General features: G+C 42.3%; 1 protein-coding gene and 1 long non-coding RNA gene across 3 annotated transcripts in view; one reads left to right on the top strand and one right to left on the bottom strand.

The window, feature by feature from the left end:
- Positions 1-5,582: 5,582 nt before the first annotated feature.
- On the top strand, positions 5,583-8,052 carry LOC148818667 (uncharacterized). Its single transcript, XR_016094457.1, has 7 exons — positions 5,583-5,605; positions 5,745-5,818; positions 6,021-6,074; positions 6,490-6,562; positions 6,739-6,783; positions 7,207-7,260; positions 7,673-8,052. It is a non-coding gene; the product is annotated as an uncharacterized LOC148818667 (long non-coding RNA).
- A 3,192-nt stretch (positions 8,053-11,244) lies between these two features.
- LOC148818666 (arf-GAP with dual PH domain-containing protein 1) overlaps positions 11,245-23,251 on the bottom strand; it is a 46,452-nt gene continuing 34,445 nt past the window's right edge. Inside the window, exons 6-12 of one of the 2 annotated variants that reach the window (XM_088936793.1) lie at positions 21,707-21,853; positions 21,166-21,267; positions 16,618-16,701; positions 15,609-15,671; positions 15,241-15,312; positions 14,455-14,683; positions 11,245-14,233 (exon numbers count right to left, since the gene is read on the bottom strand). In XM_088936793.1, the coding sequence (XP_088792919.1) occupies positions 14,205-14,233; positions 14,455-14,683; positions 15,241-15,312; positions 15,609-15,671; positions 16,618-16,701; positions 21,166-21,267; positions 21,707-21,853 (726 nt within the window). In that variant the 3' untranslated portion in view covers positions 11,245-14,204. The remainder of the gene's footprint in view (positions 14,234-14,454; positions 14,684-15,240; positions 15,313-15,608; positions 15,672-16,617; positions 16,702-21,165; positions 21,268-21,706; positions 21,854-23,251) is intronic. The other variant, XM_088936794.1, reaches the window with a different exon arrangement.

Below are 23,251 nucleotides of genomic sequence, written 5' to 3'. Positions count from 1 at the left end.
CCAGGGATGCCTGTGTCCAGTTTCTATGTCCACACTTTAGTAACTGATTCTCTCATTTCTGGACAATCAGGGCTGTCTGTGTCCAGTTTATGTGCGCAGTGTTACACCACTGAGCATGTCATCTCTGGACAGCCAGAGATCAGCCAGGTTTGCTAATGTCCAGTTTCTATGTCCAGTGTTATACTATGTCCGTTTTATATTTCCATTTCAACTGTGACTGTGTCCAGTTTCTATGTTCAGCATGTTCAGCCTTTCTGCATATCTACATCCATGGGGGCAATTTGGTTTCCATCCGGTCACAGCTGAAAGGTTTTTTTTGTTGCTAAAGTCAGAGTTTTAGCGGAGAATGCAGAGAACGGGTCCAGTAGGTCGTGGTGCTGTTTCGGTTACCGTGTTCTGGGCATGAGCATGGCCCAGGAGGTAGCGATGGTCAGCTTTGTGTCTAAGGCAAGTACCAAGGTGTGAGCTAAACTCAAAAGCATAAAATAAAAAAATATCATACCTTGTATCTCAGCTTTGTCTTCTTTCCATGGATTTTCAAGTGCTTCTCTCTTCTCTGCCTGTGTCTCTGCCTGCCTGTGCTGTCGCACCTTATTTAAGCTTCTGTAAATCTACAGATATTGACCTCGTCTGATCTGTTACACTTCACAACAGAGTCTATTCATATGCATGTTGTAATTATTACTTTCCTACCTGTGGCAACAAAGACCCCAGTTTTAACTCCTTCAATTTACAGTAATATTAATAGTCGTTATTCCCCTGAAATAATTATACAACAACAATCAATGACCTTGTTAACTAAAATGAAAAATATTTTTTTTGTCCTGTTCGTGGCATCTTTGTAATGACCATCGGTGTACCTTATCGATTTGTATTGAATTTGGTGTGGACACTGGGTCCTGTTTCTACATCTATACATAAATATAAATAACAAAATTTAATGCAAAATACCAATGAAAACATATTAAAACTGTATACATCTTACCATGTTCCCTAAATCATACTTTATGTAAGGTTCACTAAATAACTAAAATAAAGCTTATACATGGCCGCTCCTTTGTTTCTCTGTGTTAACTATAGTGCACCTTGGAATTAAAGTATAAACTTTGGGCTGCCTGCTGAAAGACTTACTACAGGATTAATACAGAATAAAAAATCAAATGTAGAAAAAAACAAACCCTCTTGACCTTTATTTCCCAATACTCTTGAAACTACTTGTGTTTTAGAGAACAATACCATTACTAATGTCTCAGTCTGCCTGTAAGGTCCAAATGCTTTATGCCGTAATTCGTGGAAACCTGCCCTCTGGCTCGTGGTGAGACCAGGGGTTTGCGATCACATGGTGATTTACAGTACTTTCACAAAGTTTGTTCTGAGGGTTTTGTGACATCTCACCAGCAGCATTCTTAGGACTGTGAACTGTCTCTGAGATCACCAGCAAAGTCCTAAAGGCTTTGCACTGTCTCTGAGACCATCACCACTGTCCTAAGGGCTTTGTGCTGTGTCTGAGATCACCAGCACTGTCCTGAGGGCTGTGCGTTGACTCTGAGATCACTTGCTCTGTCCTGTGGGCTCTGTGCTGTGCTGAGGGCTCCATGTTGTGATCAAGATCTGCTCCACCGGTAGGGGGCTGTGAGGAGGGACGCGCCTCTCCTCCAATCAGCACTGCTCCACCGGTAGGGGGCTGTGGAGGAGGGACGTGCCTCTCCTCCAATCAGCACTACTCCTCCGGTAGGGGGCTGTGGGGAGGGACGCGCTTCTCCTCCAATCAGCACTGCTCCACCGGTAGGGGGCTGTGGGGAGGGACACGCTTCTCCTCCAATCAGCACTGCTCCACCGGTAGGGGGCTGTGGGGAGGGACGCGCCTCTCCTCCAATCAGCACTGCTCCACCGGTAGGGGGCTGTGGGGAGGGACACGCTTCTCCTCCAATCAGCACTGCTCCACCGGTAGGGGGCTGTGGGGAGGGACGCGCCTCTCCTCCAATCAGCACTGCTCCACCGGTAGGGGGCTGTGGAGGAGGGACGTGCCTCTCCTCCAATCAGCACTGCTCCACCGGTAGGGGGCTGTGGAGGAGGGACGTGCCTCTCCTCCAATCAGCACTGCTGCTCCGGTACAGGGCTGTGCTGCCTGTGATGAGTGGCTGGAAGATGGGTGAGTTGGAGGAGTTGTGAAAAACACACCGTTGGACACTTTTTTGTCCCACAAACCAGTAAGTAACAAAACAAGATCAGTCTATTCTTTATTCAGACCATCAGGTTGTGGAGTTTTTAATACCAGATCATGTAGAATCACACAATGCAACGATTGCCCCTCGATGTTATATCCCTCTGTGAGATTGAGGTACTTTACCAGGATTACCAGGATTTTGAAGAAGAAGTTAAGGTGCTGACTTCATATCACAGAGTCATAATAAAACTGTGATATACAGTAAGCTTTTTTACTCACGCGTCAGCTGTACGGATCTGCTGTGCTGTGTGAGTTGGAGGCGAGAGGACGTGGGTGGTGTGGAGATCGAGGTGGACACAGTCCATGGCGAGTGGCCATGATCCTCCAATCTGTTCTGCTCTCCGACAGGTTGATCCCATGCTGACCCCCGCGGAGCGTCACCTGAGCAGGATGCAGAACCACAGTTACGAAACTCCCACCTGCAGGGCCCTGGAGCAGATGCACATCTAGCCCGGGCCGGCAGGGGGCGCGGCGGAGGCGAGAGAAAATACTCTCTCTCATCCTAGCGTTAATCCCGCATCAACGGGGCCCGCTTGTCGGCACGCCCGTCTCCATTTGGTGGTTTGAACCAAATCTTTGAGCTGACGTTGCCATTAAAGGCGACCGAGAAATACTGCAACCGGCGCGTCGCTCCGCCCGCCGTCGGAGGGGGGGAGGAGAGCAAAGTGATGTAGCCAATTCATAGAGGGGGATTATGAGGAGGCATAGGACATTTTTGGCCAGGACGCCGGGGTTACACCCCTACTCTTTTCGAGAAACGCCCTGGGATTTTTAATGACCACGGAGAGCCAGGACCTCGGTTTTACGTCTCATCCGAAAGACGGCGCTTGTTTACAGTCCAGTGTCCCCGTCACTACACTGGGGCATCAGGACCAGGCGATAGAAAACACGACTGTCCGATAACGGAGCTGCAAAGGTTTATTCCGCGCTGAGAAGAAAAGCAAAAAGACACAACTTGTCGCCCCTGAAGAAGGCTCCGCAGCCGAAACGTTGCGTCTCTTTTCTGTTCAGAAAGGAATAAACGGACTTGCTCCTCTGCGGTCTGCGCAGGCTGACGCAGCTCCTGACTTGAGCTTCACCAGCGAACCCGCTCGCCTCAGAAACAGCCCTCTTCACACATCGGGAACACACAGTCCGGGCTCGTCTAAAATATTTAAATAATGATACTACCTGCTACAATTGTCCTCTAGACCCGAATATCGTTTCTTTTTACGTGCAAACAATCATCTGGATAGAGCAATATAACATATTTAAAATTACTCTGGAACACAAACGTCAATTATTTCAAATGTCGAGTTATGACTGAATATGATTTAGTGTCCTGTTCTCGTGTGGCGGGAGGGCACTCGGTCACAGGGCAAAGCAAACGGAACAGGAACGAAATTTCGTGGGTAAGAAAAACAAAATTGCCGCTTTAACGTTTCACCTCAAACCTGTTTTCCAAATGACAAAATATATATCAAAAAGATGTCGATTTTTTAATAGATTAATTGTGTATGAAGATTCTTTGTACCGATTTTAATGTGTAGTGAAACAAAAAATTAGAAAGGAAAATGACTAATAACCCGATGATGAAGGTTTTCCGTTCACTGTCACAAACGCGAACGGGAGGAAAGGCGGTTTTCTTCGGAAATGTCTTTACCTGTTCCGTTGCTTTCCAGAGAAAACCCGGCTCAGGACGATGAGGGCTTCCCGGGAGCTGAGCGGGTCTTTTTCGGGCGGTTTTGGCGGCGGCGAGGCAGCCCTCAGGGCTCGACGCTCGGCGCCGGGCGGGAAGCGCTCCTCGCCCTCCTCGAGCTGCCGCCGCGCCTCTCGCGCCTCCTCGAGCCGCCGCGCCTGTGCCCTGTCTCGCGCTCGCTCTGGAAGGTTCGGGAACGCCCCCTGCCCGGCCGGACCCGGCTCGCGCAAGTGGTCGCGCGCACACAGGACTGCGGTTCCTAATGAGGGGGGGAGGCGCGCGCGGCGGGAGACATTGAGGTTGTGTGGTTGGGGGGGGTGTTCTGGTCCCCGGGCGCCTGTGCGGTGCGGTTATTGACTACAGTGATTTACAGTATATTAAATAACAGCTTCTCTAATACTAATCATAAGGAGCGACGTGTTTCCCCATTGACTGCAAAACCAGTCATCACAGCCTCATCACTGTTCTGTTTTCTAGGCATACAGCAGTTCACATTCTATTAACATGCGTCGCTTTTGATTTTTTAAACTGTATTCTTAAGCACTGAACTTCTGTGTGGAATCGCGTCGAGCGCCCATGGAAATACAGTATATCACGCAGTGGCACGTACTGGTATAAAGGAACTGAAGTGATTCTCTGCCCAGACACCAGCTGGAGTATAAAACATTTAGATTAACTGAATCGTTCGTGTAGTTTTTTTAAAGTTGTCTTTAGAATTTTGTCTTAAAAAATAAGAAACATCAACATTTTAACTTCTCAGACTTCACGTCTGACACTCGAAATACACGACATACAGGCTCCCCCAACTCTACTGCTCATTTTGCTTTATTTTTCCCTGTCATTCGAAAAGATGAACAAGTCATGTCAAGTCGTAAAAAAAAGGCTGGACAAACGCTTTACAAAGGCGTTTCAGTAGCTTTAATGCTTGAAATGAGAGTAAACAGGCGAACCGCCTGGTCTCGGGACTGTGACATGGCTTTAGGCTGAATAAGAGATGTACATGGCCGGTATTTTGTGTGGCCGGCCTGGTGGCTCCGCGGGCTGAACCATCGGACACGTCTAAAGTTCAGAGAGCAGATCGACTCCCGGAGAGTCGTGTGAGTTGAAGTCGAGCCCCGAGCCTCCCCGTCAGTCTGAGATCTCAACCCCGGGTGAAGCTCTCGTGCTGTCAGGGTGAGTTTGTAAAGGGGGCTGTTCTCTACCACGCCGGCCGTTTTGGGGGGCTCCATTTTCGGGGCCTTCCAAAACAGGGAAAATGGGGGGTTTAAGACCTTTATAAATGCATAGATCGGAATTCAATTCGAAAAAGCAGCCCCTTATACCACTGAGACACCTTCAGGACAGGTGTGGCACTAGCAGTGCAAGAGAGGTGCAGTCCTAACTAGGAGCGACAGGGGTCTCTCTTCGACCAGCTGGCCGCAAGCTAAACGAGTCCGGCGAACAGTTTTGTAGGGGAATGTCACTGAATTGGGTTCTCTGAAAATCCTTAGCCGTTATATGCTTTATGTGTGATTTGGTGAGTTAAATTTTCTATTTATCTTCAGAAGCGTGAGTGTTGAGCCCTTGTAACCGAGTGCAGAGCTGTCATTCAGGAGCCGAGCCCGCCCCCAGAGTGACCTTCCTCAGCGGACACGCCCCGTCCACCTGTTCCACAGGTGCGCCCGGCAAGATGGCGGCGGGGCGAGTTTCTGCGCCGTGAGGTGCGTTTGCGTTTTATTTCTAATTTTCTTATTTTAACTGCAGAAAACTCAAATTTCACTTTGAGGAAAGTTAGACAAAAATATATTGCTGTTGCAACTTTTGTTAATTCCATTTGTTCCTGTTTAATTTGTGTTTTAGGACGCCGAAATGAGTGTTCTGTTTGAGCGTGCTCTCGAAGTTTTAGAAGTCTGCGGTCTCATACTATCTTTCATGTAAGTATGTTTTTATTAGATAAGGTCTGGTTCTTTTAACGAAAAAAGGCTGTAGTTAACCTTCAAACATTTGCTTTCTAAAGTTAGTAGCTGTGAAATCTCCGCTTGTCGGATTCGGGCTATAATAACGGTTTCCGCTCCGAAATAATAAAACATTGTGATGGTTTAATATACTGATTCGTATGTTTTTGTATTTCTCCAGGTGAGAAAAAAATTTCAAGAACGAACCTCCGGTTATGAGAGTGTTTTTTCCAAGGTAAGTTCTATTTCTACCTTGCACTATACTGTTTGAATTTGTGCAACTCGACGTGGCAACACGTATTTCCCAACGTTTTAACGCCAGAACGGGTTTATACTACCTATATAACTTCTGCTCCTTTCATTGTGCTTTTGTTGAATCGAAATTGAAACTCTAAGGCGCTGGTTCTTTTATTTATCTATTTAATCCATTGGGTAAAGATGGATAATACAAAGTTTTTTGCACGATGGTTTTCAATGCGTGGAGTTAAATCGAATATGATAAACGTGACTTGTTATAGCATTTTAACATGTTTGAATATTTCTTTATTCAGGCAGCTTATTTAAAAAGTGAATAGACTTCAGAGCGTCAAGTGAATCGATTCTGCAAATCCGATATCTTGTTGACTTGATCCTTTTTCTTTTGCCTTCAGTTCTGCGGCTCCTGATCCTCTGAGCTCCGACGATCTCCTTTCCAGCTCCACTCCAGCAACTCGACGAGCGTTGGCAAGTTCTCCTTGACAACGTGTGCTTTTCCTTGAATTTTATTTTGATACCCGTGGCTTGATCTGTAGTGTACCTTTTATTTACCGATTTGCCTTATTCTTAACCTGCATGTTTCCTGTAGACTGCTGCTATTAAATTTGTTGTGCATTGTGAAATAAAAACTCTTGATTTCACAGGTGCGCCCGGCAAGATGGCGGCGGGGCGAGTTTCTGCGGCGTGAGGTGCGTTTGCGTTTTATTTCTAATTTTCTTATTTTAACTGCAGAAAACTCAAATTTCACTTTGAGTTAAGTTAGACAAAAATGTATAGTTGTTGCAACTTTTGTTAATTGCATTTCTTTGTTTAATTTGTGTTTTAGGACGCCGAAATGAGTGTCCTGTCTGAGCGTGCTCTCGAAGTTTTAAAAGTCTGCATTCAGCGTTCTTATACTACCTTTCATGTAAGTATTTTTAAAGACAGTATCTCAAGCTCTGTTTCCTTTAACGAAAAAAGCTGTAATTTATCTTCAGTCATTTGCTGTATAAAGTTAGTAACCGTGTATATCTGCTTTTCCTAATTGGGTTATATTTTGTCTTTCCGTTCCGAAATGATAAACTTTTGCAAAGATTAAATGTACTAAATCGTATGTTTTCTTATTTCTCCAGGTGACAAAGGGATTTCAAAAACCGGCCTCCAGTTAGAAAGTTTTTTTTTCCGAGGTAAGTTTATTCTTATCTTACGCTATACTATTTATATCTGTGTATGAAAGACGACTCGTATTTCATAGCTTTTTAACACCAGAACGGTTTTATTTAACGTTATCACTACTTTTCGTTTAGTTGTGCTCTTGCTGAATACAAATAGGAAACACAAAAGCGCTGGTTGTTTTTTATGGCTTCTTTTATTCATAATAGGCTGAAGCTACTTTCTAAATATTGAAGTAGTGGGACTGGGATGTATCTGTGATTTCTCATGCTGTTACCTATTGGTTTCTTGTTGAATTTGAGCGTGTTTGTATGTTTCTTTATTTGGGCAGTTTATTAAAAAAGTTAAAAGACTTCAGAACTTCAAGTGAATCGATTCTACAAGTCCGATATCTTGTTAATTTGATCCTTTTTCTTTTGCCTTCAGTTCTGCGGCTCCTGGTTCTCTGCGCTCCGACGATCTCCTTTCCAGCTCCACTCCAGCAACTCGACGAGCGTTGGCAAGTTCTTCGTGACAATGTGTGTTTTTCCCTGAATTTTATTTTTATATCGGTGGCTTGATCTGTTGTGTACCCTTTGTATACCGATATATATTATTGTTAACCTGCATGTTTCCTGTTGACTGCTGCTATTGTATGTGCTGTGCCTTAAGTTCTTCGGCTCCTGGTTCTCGGCGCTCCGACGATCTCCGGCAATTTATTGACAATGTGTGCTTTTCTTACATTTGATTTTTGTTACCAGTGGCTTGATCTGTAATGTCCCGATTCAGTGCTGTATTTTATTCTTGACCTGCATGTTTTCTGTTGACTGCTGCTATTGTATGTGCTGTGAACTCTGCAATAAAAACTCTTGATTTCATTGTCTGCATTGTCCTGTATTTTCGAAGGTGCGAAGGGTTGTCTTGCAGTGTGCGCCACGCACCGCACTACTTTGACTTGGAAAAGTGCGAAGACTCCCGCCTTTTTAGATAGCCTGTGGGGGAAAGGGTCCCTAGGAGGGAGCCTGGGTATAGCCCTGGGGGGAGGAGAACTGAGGATAGCTCTAGCCAAGCCCCCTCACTCCCACCAGGAGGGGAAGGCAGGCTGGAGATGGCCTCGGCCCGAGAGAGAGGAGGCACCCAGGGCGGACTCAGCCTATCAGTCACAGCTTGCAACTGACAGCTTTCTAAGTCCACACACCAGGAGACCTGCCTCTCTGCAGGGACCAAAGCCACCACCAGCCTGCCATCCTCTCCTGCCGGGAGCGAGTGGGCTTGGCTAGAGCTGCGGTCAATCAGCCAGCCCCCGCCTACCCCTCTCCAATGAGGGGGGTGGGCGAGGCTCGGCTTGATTGCTACCACACCCCGAAGAAGACCCCAGATACTAAGTTTTTTGGCGGGAAAATCTGGACACGCTTAAAAAGGGGGTAGCCTTTGACCTTTTCAAGTCAAAAAGCGATAGGGGGTCCCCTTGCGGCCACAAGCTGTTAGCAAAATCTCTCCGCCAAAAAACTCACCAACATCGGGGTTTTTCAGGGCCAAGGGGGTACAAAACTCTGCACAAGAAATGAAGGAACAAAAACAAGGTTCAATCAACAATTTATTGAGAGAAAATGGCATACAAAACAAAGCATTGCAATACGTCGGATGCACAAGCTTCGAAGTGAAAATGAACATGCATTTCAATTACAAAGTGTCAAAGCACGGCTACATTAACGCTAAATTCTGTTACAAATCAACAGAGTAAGAAAACATTTGCAAGCAACTACATGTTAAAACAGAAACATACAGCACGTTACTGTTTGTCCGAGGCTTCTGTCGAGGTAGCGACCGGAATGAAGACTGGAACTTCGTTGCATTTCCTGCAAAACAACAGAAACCAGTATTAGCTGTGCTTTCTCTTACAAACAGGATCTCGGAATTATCCCAGATAGATTGAGCTTCTGTATCGACTGACATGTTCAGAAGATGAAACGGTTTTAAAAGATTTACAGCTGGAATAAAGCGCTTAGGCTGGTGTAACAGGTATCGAAGTACTCAGGCTTAGATTTTAAGTGTGAATACCAATGACACAACAATCAATACAGCTACAGTGAATCGATTAAATAGAAACCCCCACATTATAATATTTTTTTCCTATTTCCATTTTAATCAGCACATTATTTCTCTGTAACAACTTAGCTAAAACATGAATAATGAGCCTAAATCTTTCTAGACTCTTTGTTTTAATTGTAGTGGTGCAATTTGGAAGCCAAAGCGGTTTCTTATTTATCTATATTATGCGCTTCAAAAAAGCGAAAGTAATGGCAACTTTAGTTGAAAAAGATTTCTATGAACATCAGGCCTACAGTGTTGTCGTTAAAACCACTTCTGCCCTGGAGAAATCTAGTGTCGCCTAGTTTGAGTCTTTTCACAAGGCGCGCTTCAATATGATACGTGTGAACGAATAAAAAGGTTTAAACTTACATTGGTAATTCCAGAAGCTGAGCCAAGCATGTCCTGCCCGCAGACACCAAACTGGAAACACAAGAACACAAGTGTTTAGACCACAATTTAAAAATAATTGAAACCAAAGTTTGTTAGTAGCAAATGGCGTTTTCACCAGGGTAGATAGCGCAGAAAACATTTCCAAGAGATACGTGTAAAGAACTGAATAAAACTTTTATACTTACTTAGATAATTGCATGTCCTGCTCGAAGACACTAAACTAAACATTAAACTAAACTAAACACAAAAAAGCAGAATTTAGAATTTAAGACCATTGAAACCAATACGTATTCGTTGCAAGCGAAATTTCTACCACGAATATAAGAGCACAAACACAAAATGCTCTGGGAAATAATGAAAAAACTATTTTGGTTTGGATGGATGCACACGCTTGATTTTGTGAACAAAGACTTACAATAAAAATGTTATTTAGCTCCCAACGAAAAGTCGTGTTTTAAACCTTTTGTCTGTGAGGTTCAGCCTATATAGTTACACGAGTTAAATTTTATCTACATTCAAACAAAGGAAAAATAGAAAATAATCCTAAAAGCCGCGGAACAAACTCACTCAGCTCCGCTCTCTCCAGCAGAACCTGGCGCACAGGTGCGCGGGGCGTGGCCTGCGAGAGATGTCATTCGAGTGGGCGTGGCTACAGCCTGACGGTGCAGGCTTCTTTTTTTCTTGGCTCCTCCTGAAAACTTGTTAAAGATATCGAGCCTGTTTACAGAAGCCCCCATGAGTTACAAGTTTCAAAATCTTTTTTCCCATGGCCATCTGAGTAATCACAGCGCATTTAATCCCTGTTAGCATTCAAGAGCTACAGGAATGTGAATGAAAGAATTTAGCAATATGTAATTCTTTGCACTTACTGTTTTATAACTTGATTTATCTTAAAGCTGCATCAAGAAGTCACATTTTTCATGTGTAAACTTTTATCAAACACCATCACTCAATTTACTACCTCATACATCATGCTGCTGATGTGCTGATTTAAGAAGTTACAAGAACATTATAAGGTTCAATTCAGAGGACAGTTTATGATCCATGTAGCCCTTTTGGTTACTGGTATCAGTCTGATTCAATGATCTCATGCAGCCATTGCTTGAAAGTAGACGGGCTGTTGGTCTCAACAAGGCGGGTTACACCCTGGACGGGATGCCAGTCTATCACAGGGCACACACAGAATTTCCCAGAAGCCAATGAACCTACAGTACCCGCATGTCTTTGGACTGCGGGAGGAAACACCCAGAGGAAACCCACACAAAAATGGGGAGAACATACTGTATGAAGTCCACACAGATACTGTAGCACTCCAGGAACTGGACAGAGGGCCCCTAGCAATGTTAACCACTGCACCAGCATGCCTCCAGTCTGTAATAATCCGATACATTAAAAGTATGATTACTGTAAAAGACAGTAATGTTCTAAGAATGACAGAAAAGCATTAAACAAGGTCAAGCATTAAAGCAGTTACAAATCTGTCCAAAAGATCTGGTTGGGTTCAGTTGTATTATTGAAAACAAAAAGCATGTTCTCATTAGTTTTTGCCATTTTTATTACTCATTTTCTGAAATAACGAGGACAATTTTGTGTCTTTTTGGCAACATGGTCTTCAGTATGAACATTCATAAAAGGTACAAGGAACTGATAACTATCATAACAACGAGAACCTGCTGAGGAGGAGAATTTCTACAAAGTTGATTGCAGAGCGAGGGGTGTGTCCCGTGAGGACTACAAATGCCATAACCTTTCACATAGCAGCTTCTGAGATTCGTGATCCCAATCAGTTAAAAAACAACAAGAGAAAAGTCAGTTATCGCAATCAGTCCTTGCTGCCTGTCCATGAAAACACATGCACTGACAAAATATCGCCTGCAGTGTTCTTTTAAAGTCAATTGAAACATCTAAGATTTTTTTAGAAGACAGCATTTGCATTCTGCAAATGTGTTGGTTTTGTTTCATATTTTCAGTCCGCAGATGCAAAATGCATTTGCCTTTCATTTATATTTGGTTTAAACTTAAAATTTGATTTAAGAATTCTCACTGTATTATTTTAGTAGGTTACTGGATTACATTTTTCTGGAATAGGATCAAATCAGGAATTAAATGGCACACTAATGAGCAAGCATGTCCCTCTTGGAGCACGTCTGGCTGGAATGCCTGTATGCAGGTCCAGTGACAGGAATTGGATGTGGCACATGACCGTTTCAGCTTGAGTTTGAAAACAGTGATTTACTACTGAGTCAGTAGCAGCTGTGCTTGTGAAAGCTCCTTTTATAGATTTGATTTGATCAGAGAAACAGACAAATAAGATGTTAGGTTGGTTGAATTCTGTTAGAGAGAAACATGATTCTAGTCCCAATTTGCCCACTGGAAGGCAAAGCCAGGATCAAGTGGAAAGAAAAATGCCAACCTAGGAGCTGAACTGTGTGTACTTCAGCTCAGTAAATAAAACATATATAGAATACTGTAGCAGATGTTTTGTTTAGAAATTAAAAAACAGGCCTTATGTATGCTTAAGTTTACCCAGGCTGTTTCTGAAGTACCTGAAGTGTTTGTTTGTTTTGTTAATGGCTACCAAATCAATAGCAGTTTCCAATCACCAGAAGGCCACACTTACAAGCTTTGCCTGTGCAACCTGCAACAAATTGGTTGGCTGATCAACACTAGAATCAAATATTAACACTCATTCCCATGACTACTAAACATAGGGAACAGATTACCAAAGGCAGACAAATGAAATTCAGTTCCAAAAATCTTTCTCCGACTGTCATGTTGAACCTAGGTTCATAGGGAGGTTTCTTGGCAAAGCAATTATATCTTTAAATAAAGCAATAGTCCAACATTGCATTAAATATAGCACATGCCATCATATTTATTCAGTAATTGTAATATTGTACTAAAGTGTTTCATTCAACTGCATGATTAAACTATCCTCACCCACCTGTTTGTATATACTGTATGTTGCTTTCCAGTTCTTCGGCATTAGTCTATACACAGTTGTGTAAAGACTATAATGCAGTTTTCCATTTTTCTTTATATTTAAAAAGATATTCTTGAAATGAGAGAAAATGTAATAGTCAATCAATTTTTTGGCATCCAAAGTGGCTTGAAAAATACTGAAAATCACAACTCCCTTCATCACGATTTCAGTACTACCATCTTCAGATGATCTCAGTGTTTGTATACTTGCATCATCTTGTGCAATTAGATGCATCTTATGTGAGGACAGCTGTCCACCACGGACAGCTCACCCAAAGTGTTTCCTGAAGTGTTAGAAAATTGGACTGCTAACTGTGGAAACCTGGTGAATTTCATCCACAAGCTGTTGCAACGTTCTCAATATTTTAAAAACATCCTTAAATTCTACTTAGAGATTTAATTTGCTCCCTTTCAACTGAAAAGCAAAATCATATAATCATATATTTCATTCATACTTACACATCCTTCATATGTATAAATACAGATGCTGGATTTTTCATCTTTTTAAAGCACACCTAAAAACCTTAACATATTTCAATAAATAACAAAAGTGGCAAATAGTTTTCAAGGAACAACAGGATTAAGTTGTTTCACAACTTATGACAACAGGTTATAATTTCAAGGTTATGACATCTCAGTCCACTCTCTTTAAATGGTTTCCTGCCTTTCAATTCTGGGATACAAAACTTTCTACTTTACATTGACATCTGGAGAAAAAAAAGACATTAGCAGAAACATTTCCATTATGCTCCTCTGTGAAATACCTTATGGCTTCTAATGATTAGGTAGAAAGCAATGCTTTGGAAATCATGGGAAATAAACAGCTTTCACGGTGATTCATCCGAAGATCCATAATTTTAAAGAGACTGTTTATGTAAATGACATTTACTGTTTAAACTAAAATACAGTAGGTGGTAGAGAAGTTGCACATGTCAGAGCTGTAGAAAAGGTATTCCAAGTCAGTTATAAAGACAACTGCTGTGCAGTGGGGATTTGCTCATTAAGACCAATAAAAGAATATCCCACCATTTAAATGGCTGAGCAAAAGAAAATCTTGTATCTAAAGTTGACAGCACTGGTCAAAACCTCGACCTGCAGGATAACGTGCCCCAGTGTTCCCACTATAAACATTTCTATGCTTTTAGGCATATGTAATTATATTGAATTACTTGTTACAATCACTTTTCAAGTCACATCAATATTATTAGACAACATTCATTAAAGGCTACAGTTCACCACAACAATGATGGAGGTACAGCACATCACATAGGCACAAACTAGCAGGGCATCTTATCCCTGTTCCGGATGCTCAGTCTGTTGCTCAGATACCGTCCCTTTTTCTCTCCAATGAATTCTCTTTTGCTTTAGGTGTGAGACAGATTCAAGTCAAGTCATTTTTGGAGAAGACAATTCACCGCAAACGTCTTTATTTGCCATGAAGGATGAGTGAACTGCTGTGTCTTTTCCGCCTGGCCTGTCGCCAGTCTTCTGGCCTTGACTGGATGAGTCCCCCTTACGGTTTGTGTTTGAAATGAGCCTCCACTGGAAAGAGAGGAACAGGGTGATGAAGATCAGTAAACCCCGGGTATAACAGAGTTCGCTGTAATGGATGTCAGATTCAACAGACAAAATCTGCAAAAGGGGAATTATGTCTGCAAAATCAGAAATACCAGACTATACCCGCAAAAACGAAAGCGAAAAACAGCTGGTGTCTGTACAAGCAGGAATGAGCATCAGTTGGCTCTGGAATGGAGGAATCATACCTGCGTACTCCTGTGGTAACATTGGCCTGTGGAGGACTTTCTGAAAAGCAGCTATCCACTCCTGCTGGTCCTGTTCAGTCTCACATGTGAAGAGAAATTTTCTCTCTGGAGTGACTATAGTGATGCCATACTGCCAGTGATATCCCTGGGTAGACGTTGGGAGACCAGACAGCACTGTGTAATTGTTTTCCTTGCTTCCAATAAATACTTCTCCACGGGCATAGGCATCCTGGAAGGGACAGGATATGGGTTACCAGAGCGGACTTATAAACACTTGGCCGCCACAGGCTAGTTATCTCTACATTAATGTTTCTGGTTCCTCCTGCTTGCAACCCCCAAAGACAGATTAGGTGAGACCCTGTTTTCACGGTCTCTATTTCTACTGAAAATCAAAGATCAAGCACGTTTGCCTGCACCTGTCTCTGGAGTGGGTCAGACAAAAAAAGAGTGTGTATGTGAACGGATGATTCTGTAGAAGATGTCTAGACAGGCTTCTACAGCGGAAACACGATCACAGTATGTATCCAGGAGCGATCAATTATAAAGTTTATTGTAGTGGCCCCCAGCTAGGGTTGAAATACTTAAATAGACTGTTCATCAGTAGACATAACAATGAAAAAGACAATTGAATGTATCTTGATGTAATGGATAGTCCTGATAAAAGTGGAAATAAAAGTCATTTTCTAAACTAGCACACTGTTGTTGTTTTTTTAAGCTTGCATTCTCATACTCCATTCTTATTAATTATATAATTGGTATATTTAACTTTTTTACCAGGTGACTCACCAGCGGGTCTTTGAAATACATTAGTCTTCTGTCATCCATGGTGAACCATCTTCTCTTAAAGCCTTCTGTGTGCTGGAAGGAAACGCACAATTACCCAGCTATTTGCTTTCAGATTTTACTTTCAATTGCTTTCGGGCTAACCCTAGCGCTGAGTGACTGGGTGGGTGAGTGGGTGAGAAACTGCAGGCAGTTATCAGAACGCAATCATCAGGAATAAAAAAAATGACATTTCTTCATGTGCAATTTGTGTACTCAGTTTGACTCAGCTTTTTCACAGGACTGAGATATTAGGGTTAAAAAAATATTCCTGCATCATCCAAAAAACTGTCTTGGTGTTGAGCTGAGAATGGTTTTTAATTGGAACAAACCTTTGGACCAGTTTTCTCCATGTAGCCCTCTTTCAGATAGTTCCGGGTTAGTTTTGGCACCAACTAGGAAGAAAAATATACAGTACAATCAAAATTGGCACAGCACAATAATGTGGCCGTGAGTGCTGTAGTCTTCCAGATGCTTTGTGTGTTGAGCTTGCATGTTTATCCCATATTTGCAAAGGGAGTTCTCAATGTGTGCTGGTTTCCTGCCACACTCCAAAAATGCAATTGTCTGTGTGCCCTTCCAGGGAGCAGTGACACCTTTTTCCCTGTGTTTCCAGGATAGGCTGCAATCCTCACCAGGATAATACATCTGCTAATGGATGGATATTCCAGTTTACAAGTACAGTGTGACAGGAGTACAGACATTCAAAACCCTGAAAGAAATATGTGATCAGTCCTAATGGCAACTTGGAACAACCTTACTAAGCCTGTTGTTTGGATGCAGATTCGCTGCCACCCTTCAGCGATGAAGCCTGATGAGGCTGAGAGATCACTAATCAATTAGAAACCCCTCCTCATTCACACAAATTCCTGTCTGGTTCCTTTTACTGATAAGGGTTAACGAAAACAGAGATGATTATACGACATCACTTTATACATAGGGTAAATCAACTAAGATTATTTGAATAAGACTCGTCTTTTCTACTGGTAAAATCTGTACTGAATACTTTCTTTTAACTTTGCATTTCATTATGGTCTAGATAAAGAAAAAGCGTAGAGCAGTCGTAAATTGAGCATTCAGAACAAAACAGTGCTGTTGGCTTTAGAACTTCCCGAATCATCCTTGCGTGTATCTACACAAGAGCAACGCTAGATGGCAAACGTGAGCAGAAGCTGATGACTCGATCCATCCAAATAACAGGTATTAAAGAAAAACATGCCGCTGAACAGCTGCCTTTGCTCAGTTATAGCAAAACGTTTATCTTTAGTTCTAATTTCAGTTCAATTAAAAAAAATCTGAAACAGGAACAACAAAACTCAGACATCTGGCACATATACTCACATCTGCGTCGTTAGCTCCCGGAAAAGCCACCTGTAAGTAGTGGAATCTTGCAGCTCTGATGGCATTAAACCAGTCAGTAATTTCCTAGGAAGGACAAAATACATCTGTGAGTCAGGAGATTGCTACAATTTCTGGAAACCAGGAAACTGTGACCAATGACAACGAAAAAAAAAGTTAATTTATTCATTGCTGTTTATTCCCACCTTGCTTCCCAGCCCCTGAAAATAAAATAATAAAGATGCAAATCTAGTAAGAGTGAGACAGACCACGCATGAATATCTAAACCAATTGCATTGCTGTAAAACGCTTTCAAAAACGACCTCAGCGTTCTGTTCTTTGGATACAAGTCGAAACTAAAATTTCATACTCTTACTCTACAACCTTTCAGAGGTTTGTGTGCAACGTAAGAATCCTCCTGAGCAAAACACAAGCAGATCCATCATGCTTCACTGACTCCAGCGCTATCTCCTAAATCAATAAAGGCCAGTAGCGCCCTCTACTGCTGAAGACGAATACCACCGGAGCAGGAAGGTATTCCATTTCCTCACTTCTGTTGGTACTGCTATTGGATCTTCTTTTGAACCTACATTTTTAAAGATCCGACAACATTATGAAGAAAAAGAAAATAGCAACAAGTACAATGACCGTGCTAAATACAAGCTAGACTTCACATCAGCAGACTCTTTCATTTGTACTCTTGTGGACCACATTTCGGGACCACAAGTGATAAACTGTTGTGGGAGCCAGCTCACTGAGGCCTGTGACCTGATTCTAGCTGCTGCAGGAAACCAAACATGCAAATAAAAAAAAGGCTGAATGACTTCCCCTCCTTTGTAACCTCTGTTAAGTGTCATGATCTTTCTCTGCTTCCCCTGGAAGAAAGCAGAAGTACGACAAACCTACTCTTATATATATAACATTTCTTATTTTTGCGTCTACAGTTGTGCAGTACTGCGGCGCAGCGCTGGGGCCCACGGGTTATATCGCCGGGGTGCTGTCTGTGTGGAGTTTGTATGTTCTGACCATGTTTGCAAGGGATTCCTTCCACATTCTGACGAGACACTGGTCGGTTAAATAGCTTCTGGGAAAACTGGCCCTGGTGTGAGTGTCTGTGCCCTGCACTGGACTAGCACCCCCTCCAGGGTGTATCCTGCCTTCTGCCCATTGGTTGACGAGACAGACTCCAGCTCCCCCAAGACTCTGTATTGAATACACCGGTGTGAAAATATATATTTTGTCATTATTCTGAGCACGACGCCAAGACACAGACATCAACAGTAAGGTATTACGATTCCCTCTCTTCAGTTGCACTTGTGAAAAACACTCCTTGCTACAGCCTGGAGGCATCTTTTTCGTAGAGTTAGTAATTGTCTCTGGCGAAAGCTTTAGTGCTGGATCCCTTTTGGATTTACTCTGCCATTGAGCTTTTGAAAGTCCTGCGTTTTCTTGTCTCCTGATCAGACTTCTAAAGAATGCCCATGACATTTGCTGTCATGGCAACAGGTGTCTACCAAAGGTTAGGGCAGGAAACATACAGTACATACACTGTATTCCTCTAACATACAGCATACAAATTTAAAGCGCATGCAGTACATATTGGCTCTCTTACCCTTTACACACATGTCATCAAACCACCAGATGAACTAATAACAGCGACACTCATTTGTAATTAAACACAGTGAATGAACCATGAGGTAGTGGTTACAAACCTGCCTGCTCTTCAGCTCATCAGTTTTGCTGTGCATGTGAAACTACCTCATCCCCATCCGGTTCAGGGGTAGAGAGGGCTGACTGATCCTGCGACTGGAGCTGTGCTGCTGATCAGAAAGTTAAGCTTTGAACGGTTTGATCAGAGGGCAGGGGTCCCTAACCCTGGTCCTGGAGGGCTGGTGTCTCTGCAAGTTTCCAGTGCAGCTGGGCTCAATCAGCCCCTTTTTTGGTTTGTTTGCAGCAACTTCTCGCAGTTCTTTAAGGGCTTCTACTTGGAACAGACCTGGAAAACCCACAAACACCTGCCCTGCAGGATCAAAACTGGGAATCCCTACCTCAAAGGCTGCGGGCTTGGGTTTAAAAAAGGTTAAAAATATCAAAGCTTAATTACTTCCTATTCACAGGAGTTCCTCTGCCTGAACTGTTTTTTTATATTCCATAGTTCCTTTCCAAGTGCAAAATGCACACCATGATTTCTGTTACTTGTCACAGATTCACAAAATGATCTTGTTAAGTCAATATAATGTGCAATTTCAACATAGTTTTCCTCTTTTGGCACTTCTGAATTTGTTTTCATCAAAAGACCCACATTCCTACACTGCAAGACTGTCTTGCCCAAATGTTTGCTGCATTGTTTCTGTGATCGTGATCAGGAGGTAGCATACAGCCGTGACACACACGAGCTTTAGCTTCAGAACTGCTCTGCATGTTATTAATATTCCTAACCTACTATATACCAGTCTTTTATAAAAGTGTTTTTTGATAATGGTCCAGATTTTAAATAGAACACCATTCACAATTGATCATCTCCATAGAGCTGGCATTAAAGCTCCTATCCTACACTGTCAGGCTGAAGGAAGTGAATCACTTAAGACTGGAACAGAGAGCACCACAAGGAGACCTGATACAAGTATTCGAAACTCTCAGAATGAACTGAAATACAATTCAGAGGGAAAAAATGGAATGTGTGTGAAAGTGCATTTAAAAGCAAGTGTACAGGAGACATGTGTTTACACAAAGGGGTTGAGGGAGTGAGGAACAAGCTACCAAGCCATGTGGTTGAAGGTGATACCCTGGCTTCTCTCTAGGAACAGCTGGATGAAGATCATTATCTACCAACTACCAGATGGTCAGGCTGGGAAAAATGGCCTCTTGTTTGTAACCTTTTCTATGCTCTTATATTTTATGGCACTTCTTGAAATTGCGATATGACCCCATTGACTTGGCTAGATTCTACACATTTGGCCTCATATTGATTCTTTTTTAAAAACTTTTTATTTAACCATTAAATAATTTACAAATACAACATATACAAAGTAAAATAATTTACAACTTTCATCTTTACTTTTTTGCTAATATTATTTTTTTTATATAATGAACTATTTACAACTAGAGATATAATCAGCAAAAACACAACAAATAACCAACAGTCTGGACAAAACACAGTTTCATCCTCTTTCACAGAACAAAAGCAGGTCTCAATGGGGCCACAAACCCAATCCAGGCTTGCCAGCATTTGCAAAACCTTTCTGCTTGTAACCCTGTGATCTTTTCCATTATATAAATCTCCTTCGCAACACTGATCCACTGTTCCGGTGCATTAACAAGGACATTTCATCTCAAGAACTTGCTGTGAACGCATTACTTAACCACTGAGGAACACTCTGCAGTCTCATCCCCTTTAAGTGGATGAAAACCACAGTTTGCAAGCTTGCTCTATACAGGCTGTGCCACACTGCAGTCCTGTCCTGCACAGGTGCATAAAAACTGTATTTGCAAGATCACACTGTGCAGGCTACGCCACCTGCTGGACATTTCCTGCTGTGCAGGGAGGATTACGGATTGCACCCAGGCCAACATACACTCTACGTTCAAATCACAAAAAAATAAATTCTATGCATAGAAACCAGGAATCACATTGTAGGAAGAAAGACTTAGTTTCTGCACTGAAGTCATTAATACCAGCATTCTGAATACACAGTAAAAACATAGAACACAAGTCAATGGAGAGCAACAAGTTCAATCTAGTTAAAGCAAGCACTGTATGCAGTCATAGTAATCACATAGAAAATAACCGCCTCAGAGGAAGTTCAAAGAAGAGTAATCAGACTCTATCCAAGATTTAAAGGCAGATTTAATTTAATCCATTCGGATGTAGTAAATGATGGGTTGGGGGAAGATTTGATTAAGTCTTATAAACAATTTCTGAGAATAAAAGATCACCCCAACCGATCCTTCTAACTAATTCTGTGCTTTAAAAAAAAAAGGTTTTACATCACAGCATGCTTTGGAGTATAAAATATTCAGGGAGCGGGATTATTTTAGAATCCATTTTCTATCCAGTATTTCGCCAATTGAAAGAGCTGCAAAATAACCAGTACATGCTACAATTAATGAAGGAAAAGAAAAGCACACAAAAAGGACTAGTAAAATTAAATTAGATATTTAATCGTATTTATAAAAAGAAGATGAGCAAATCTAAATTAGACTGCAGTGGAGAAGGCGCTGTCTCCCATTGTGTGGAGCCTGGGACTGAATCAGCAGATCTCTGGTTAAGAGCTGGACGACGCTCATCAAAGAACCCATCCAAATCAACCTCTAGATCATGTGGAGCTAGACTGTGCAGAGCCTAATGAGTGATCTAGGGAACCATAAAGTAGAGGACAGCAAATGTGCAAATAGAATTCATTAAAAATATTAAAACAGAAAGAAAGCATGCTGTCTTAATAATTTGAAGGCAATGCAGTATTAAACTGTTGAGAAGCACACTGCAGTCCTGTCCTGTTTAGGTGCATAAAAAGCGGCAGTTGCACGATCATTATGTACAGACTACGTCACCTGCTGGCCGTTCCCTGCAGTGCAGGGAGGATGGTGGGTCTTGCCCGGGCTCTTGCAAAATTGCAAAACGCTCAGAACTATACACAGACACCACAAATCACACTGTGAGGAAAAAAAAAATAGACTTCTACAGTTTGCATTTCTTTTTGTGGAGACAGGAGATGAAACAGGGTGGGGTAAAAATATACCGAAAGCTCAGTTTATGTACTTAAATGACATATTTGGACTTCTGCTGTAAATGCTAGACTCATTGGACATTAAAATCTGGAGAGCGACATGTGCTGTGACCCAAATCAATCCACACTAACTCCTGGCACAAATTGATTTCTACCCCCTGATTTAGAAATCAGAGTTTAACGTACCAACAATCATAAACCGTAGTCCTGGTATGTGACCATGGCTCTCTATATTAATCAGAGGCGTCTTTCTTATGTCTAATGGAAACTCTCCACGAATTTATCAACTAACAGATGGTGAACGGGATAAAGTTTTCATATCAATCTGGGTCCTACTACTGTTTCTGTCCCTTTGTGACAGTTACCTTTCCATCTTCATGGTAAACAAATATATTCCTAGTGCTGTTGTCCTTCAGGTAGGTGATCTGCAGGCCATTAGGGTTTCCTATTTTTGAGGGCTGAAACGTCGCATTCAGAGTTTCAATCTTCATGTTGGCCTTTGGTTCTCTTGCCTGCATGCGAGACATGAAAAACTCAGGACAGTTAGACGTGAAAGGTTAAGGTTTACACCCTTATTCTTCAGAGCCTGTTAAATTAAGGTGGTTTAGAAGTACCGATTAACTTAACTGACACTGCTTAAAAGACTACATATGCCAAGCATCTCATCTGTTTCTAGTGTTCAGATATTAAAGAATAAAAAAAATAATCCTGTGTCCCTGTTGATCTAATGTGGATCTACAAGAACTGCTTCAAGCCTATTTAAGGCCAGGAAATGCAATTTTTCAACCTCAGCTACCTACACTACATAGCCCTACAAATATACTCTGATCTTTAGGGATCATAAGTATTGGGGAGCATTGTGTGCGACTGCTCCAGCAATTAGCGGTAGCGTTACTAGAAAATATCATTTACATTTCGATCACTCAAAATTGTAAACCAGTGTCTCTAGCTGAGGAATCAATCCAGGTACTTGAATGTTGCTTTTCTCGGCCTGTAAAAAGAAAATGAACTAAAATGGTTAAGGTGATAGTCCTAGGGAGAAGTAGACTGTGCCCCTTTTGTCTGCTATTTATCCCTATTTTCTCTACAGGTGTATTGCAGGTGTTGTATATCAGTTCAGAATCGCTAGGTCTGAGGAGAGGGTGAAGTGCACAAGCACAGGGAAGCCTTCTGCTTCTCCGCACACGGTGAACAGCAGGACCTCCTTGTCAGGCAGGGCGTGGAGTCTGATCTCCCTGATGACACAGCAGACAGGGCTCCCCGCACTTGGCCCTGCCCCTTCGTGCCACCACTCAGCCAGTCTTCCTGCCGCACACTGGACCATGTTGCTGTCAAGCTGGGCCTGAACTGGAATAGGCCAACTCGGAGGCAGCTGGGCCCATCTTATTCTGTGCAGTCGAGGCTTTCTCTGGACATGGCACTGGGTCAAGAACAGCTCCTACAGTACAGTTCGGCACAAGGCTCTTTCCAGTAAAATATCGCAATTCATCTTGACAGGGGACAGCAGTAACTGACAGAGAGCAAGATCTGACCTGCCCCTTTAACTAAAATGCTTTTTCACTTACAGAGCTTAATAAAAAGTATATTTACGATTTAAATTATTGCGGGTGTACAATGCCACACTGTGGATGGTGAAGGTTCTTGTAGTCACCAGACAAACAAAGAGGACTTAAATAACTTTGTAGTCATGGCCTAGTGTTGTTCACGCTGTGTCTTGAGGTCAGAGGTATGCTACTGTACAAATCCAAAAGACTTTTATGTTCAAAAGGTATTGTGATATGCTTTGCAGTTAGCACTTTACAGACAACATAATATTATTAGCACATCATGAACACCAGCCTGCCTTCTTTTTTCTGCTGCCTGTGGTTTCCTGTTTTTATCACTTAAAATCTCATGATATTTTAAACTAA

The sequence above is a fragment of the Atractosteus spatula genome, chromosome 18 (genome assembly GCF_055471065.1).
Source record: "Atractosteus spatula isolate fAtrSpa1 chromosome 18, fAtrSpa1.hap1, whole genome shotgun sequence".
NCBI lineage: Eukaryota > Metazoa > Chordata > Actinopteri > Semionotiformes > Lepisosteidae > Atractosteus > Atractosteus spatula.
Note: the sequence above shows the minus strand (reverse complement) of the source record. Positions and strands in the feature narration are given on the sequence as shown.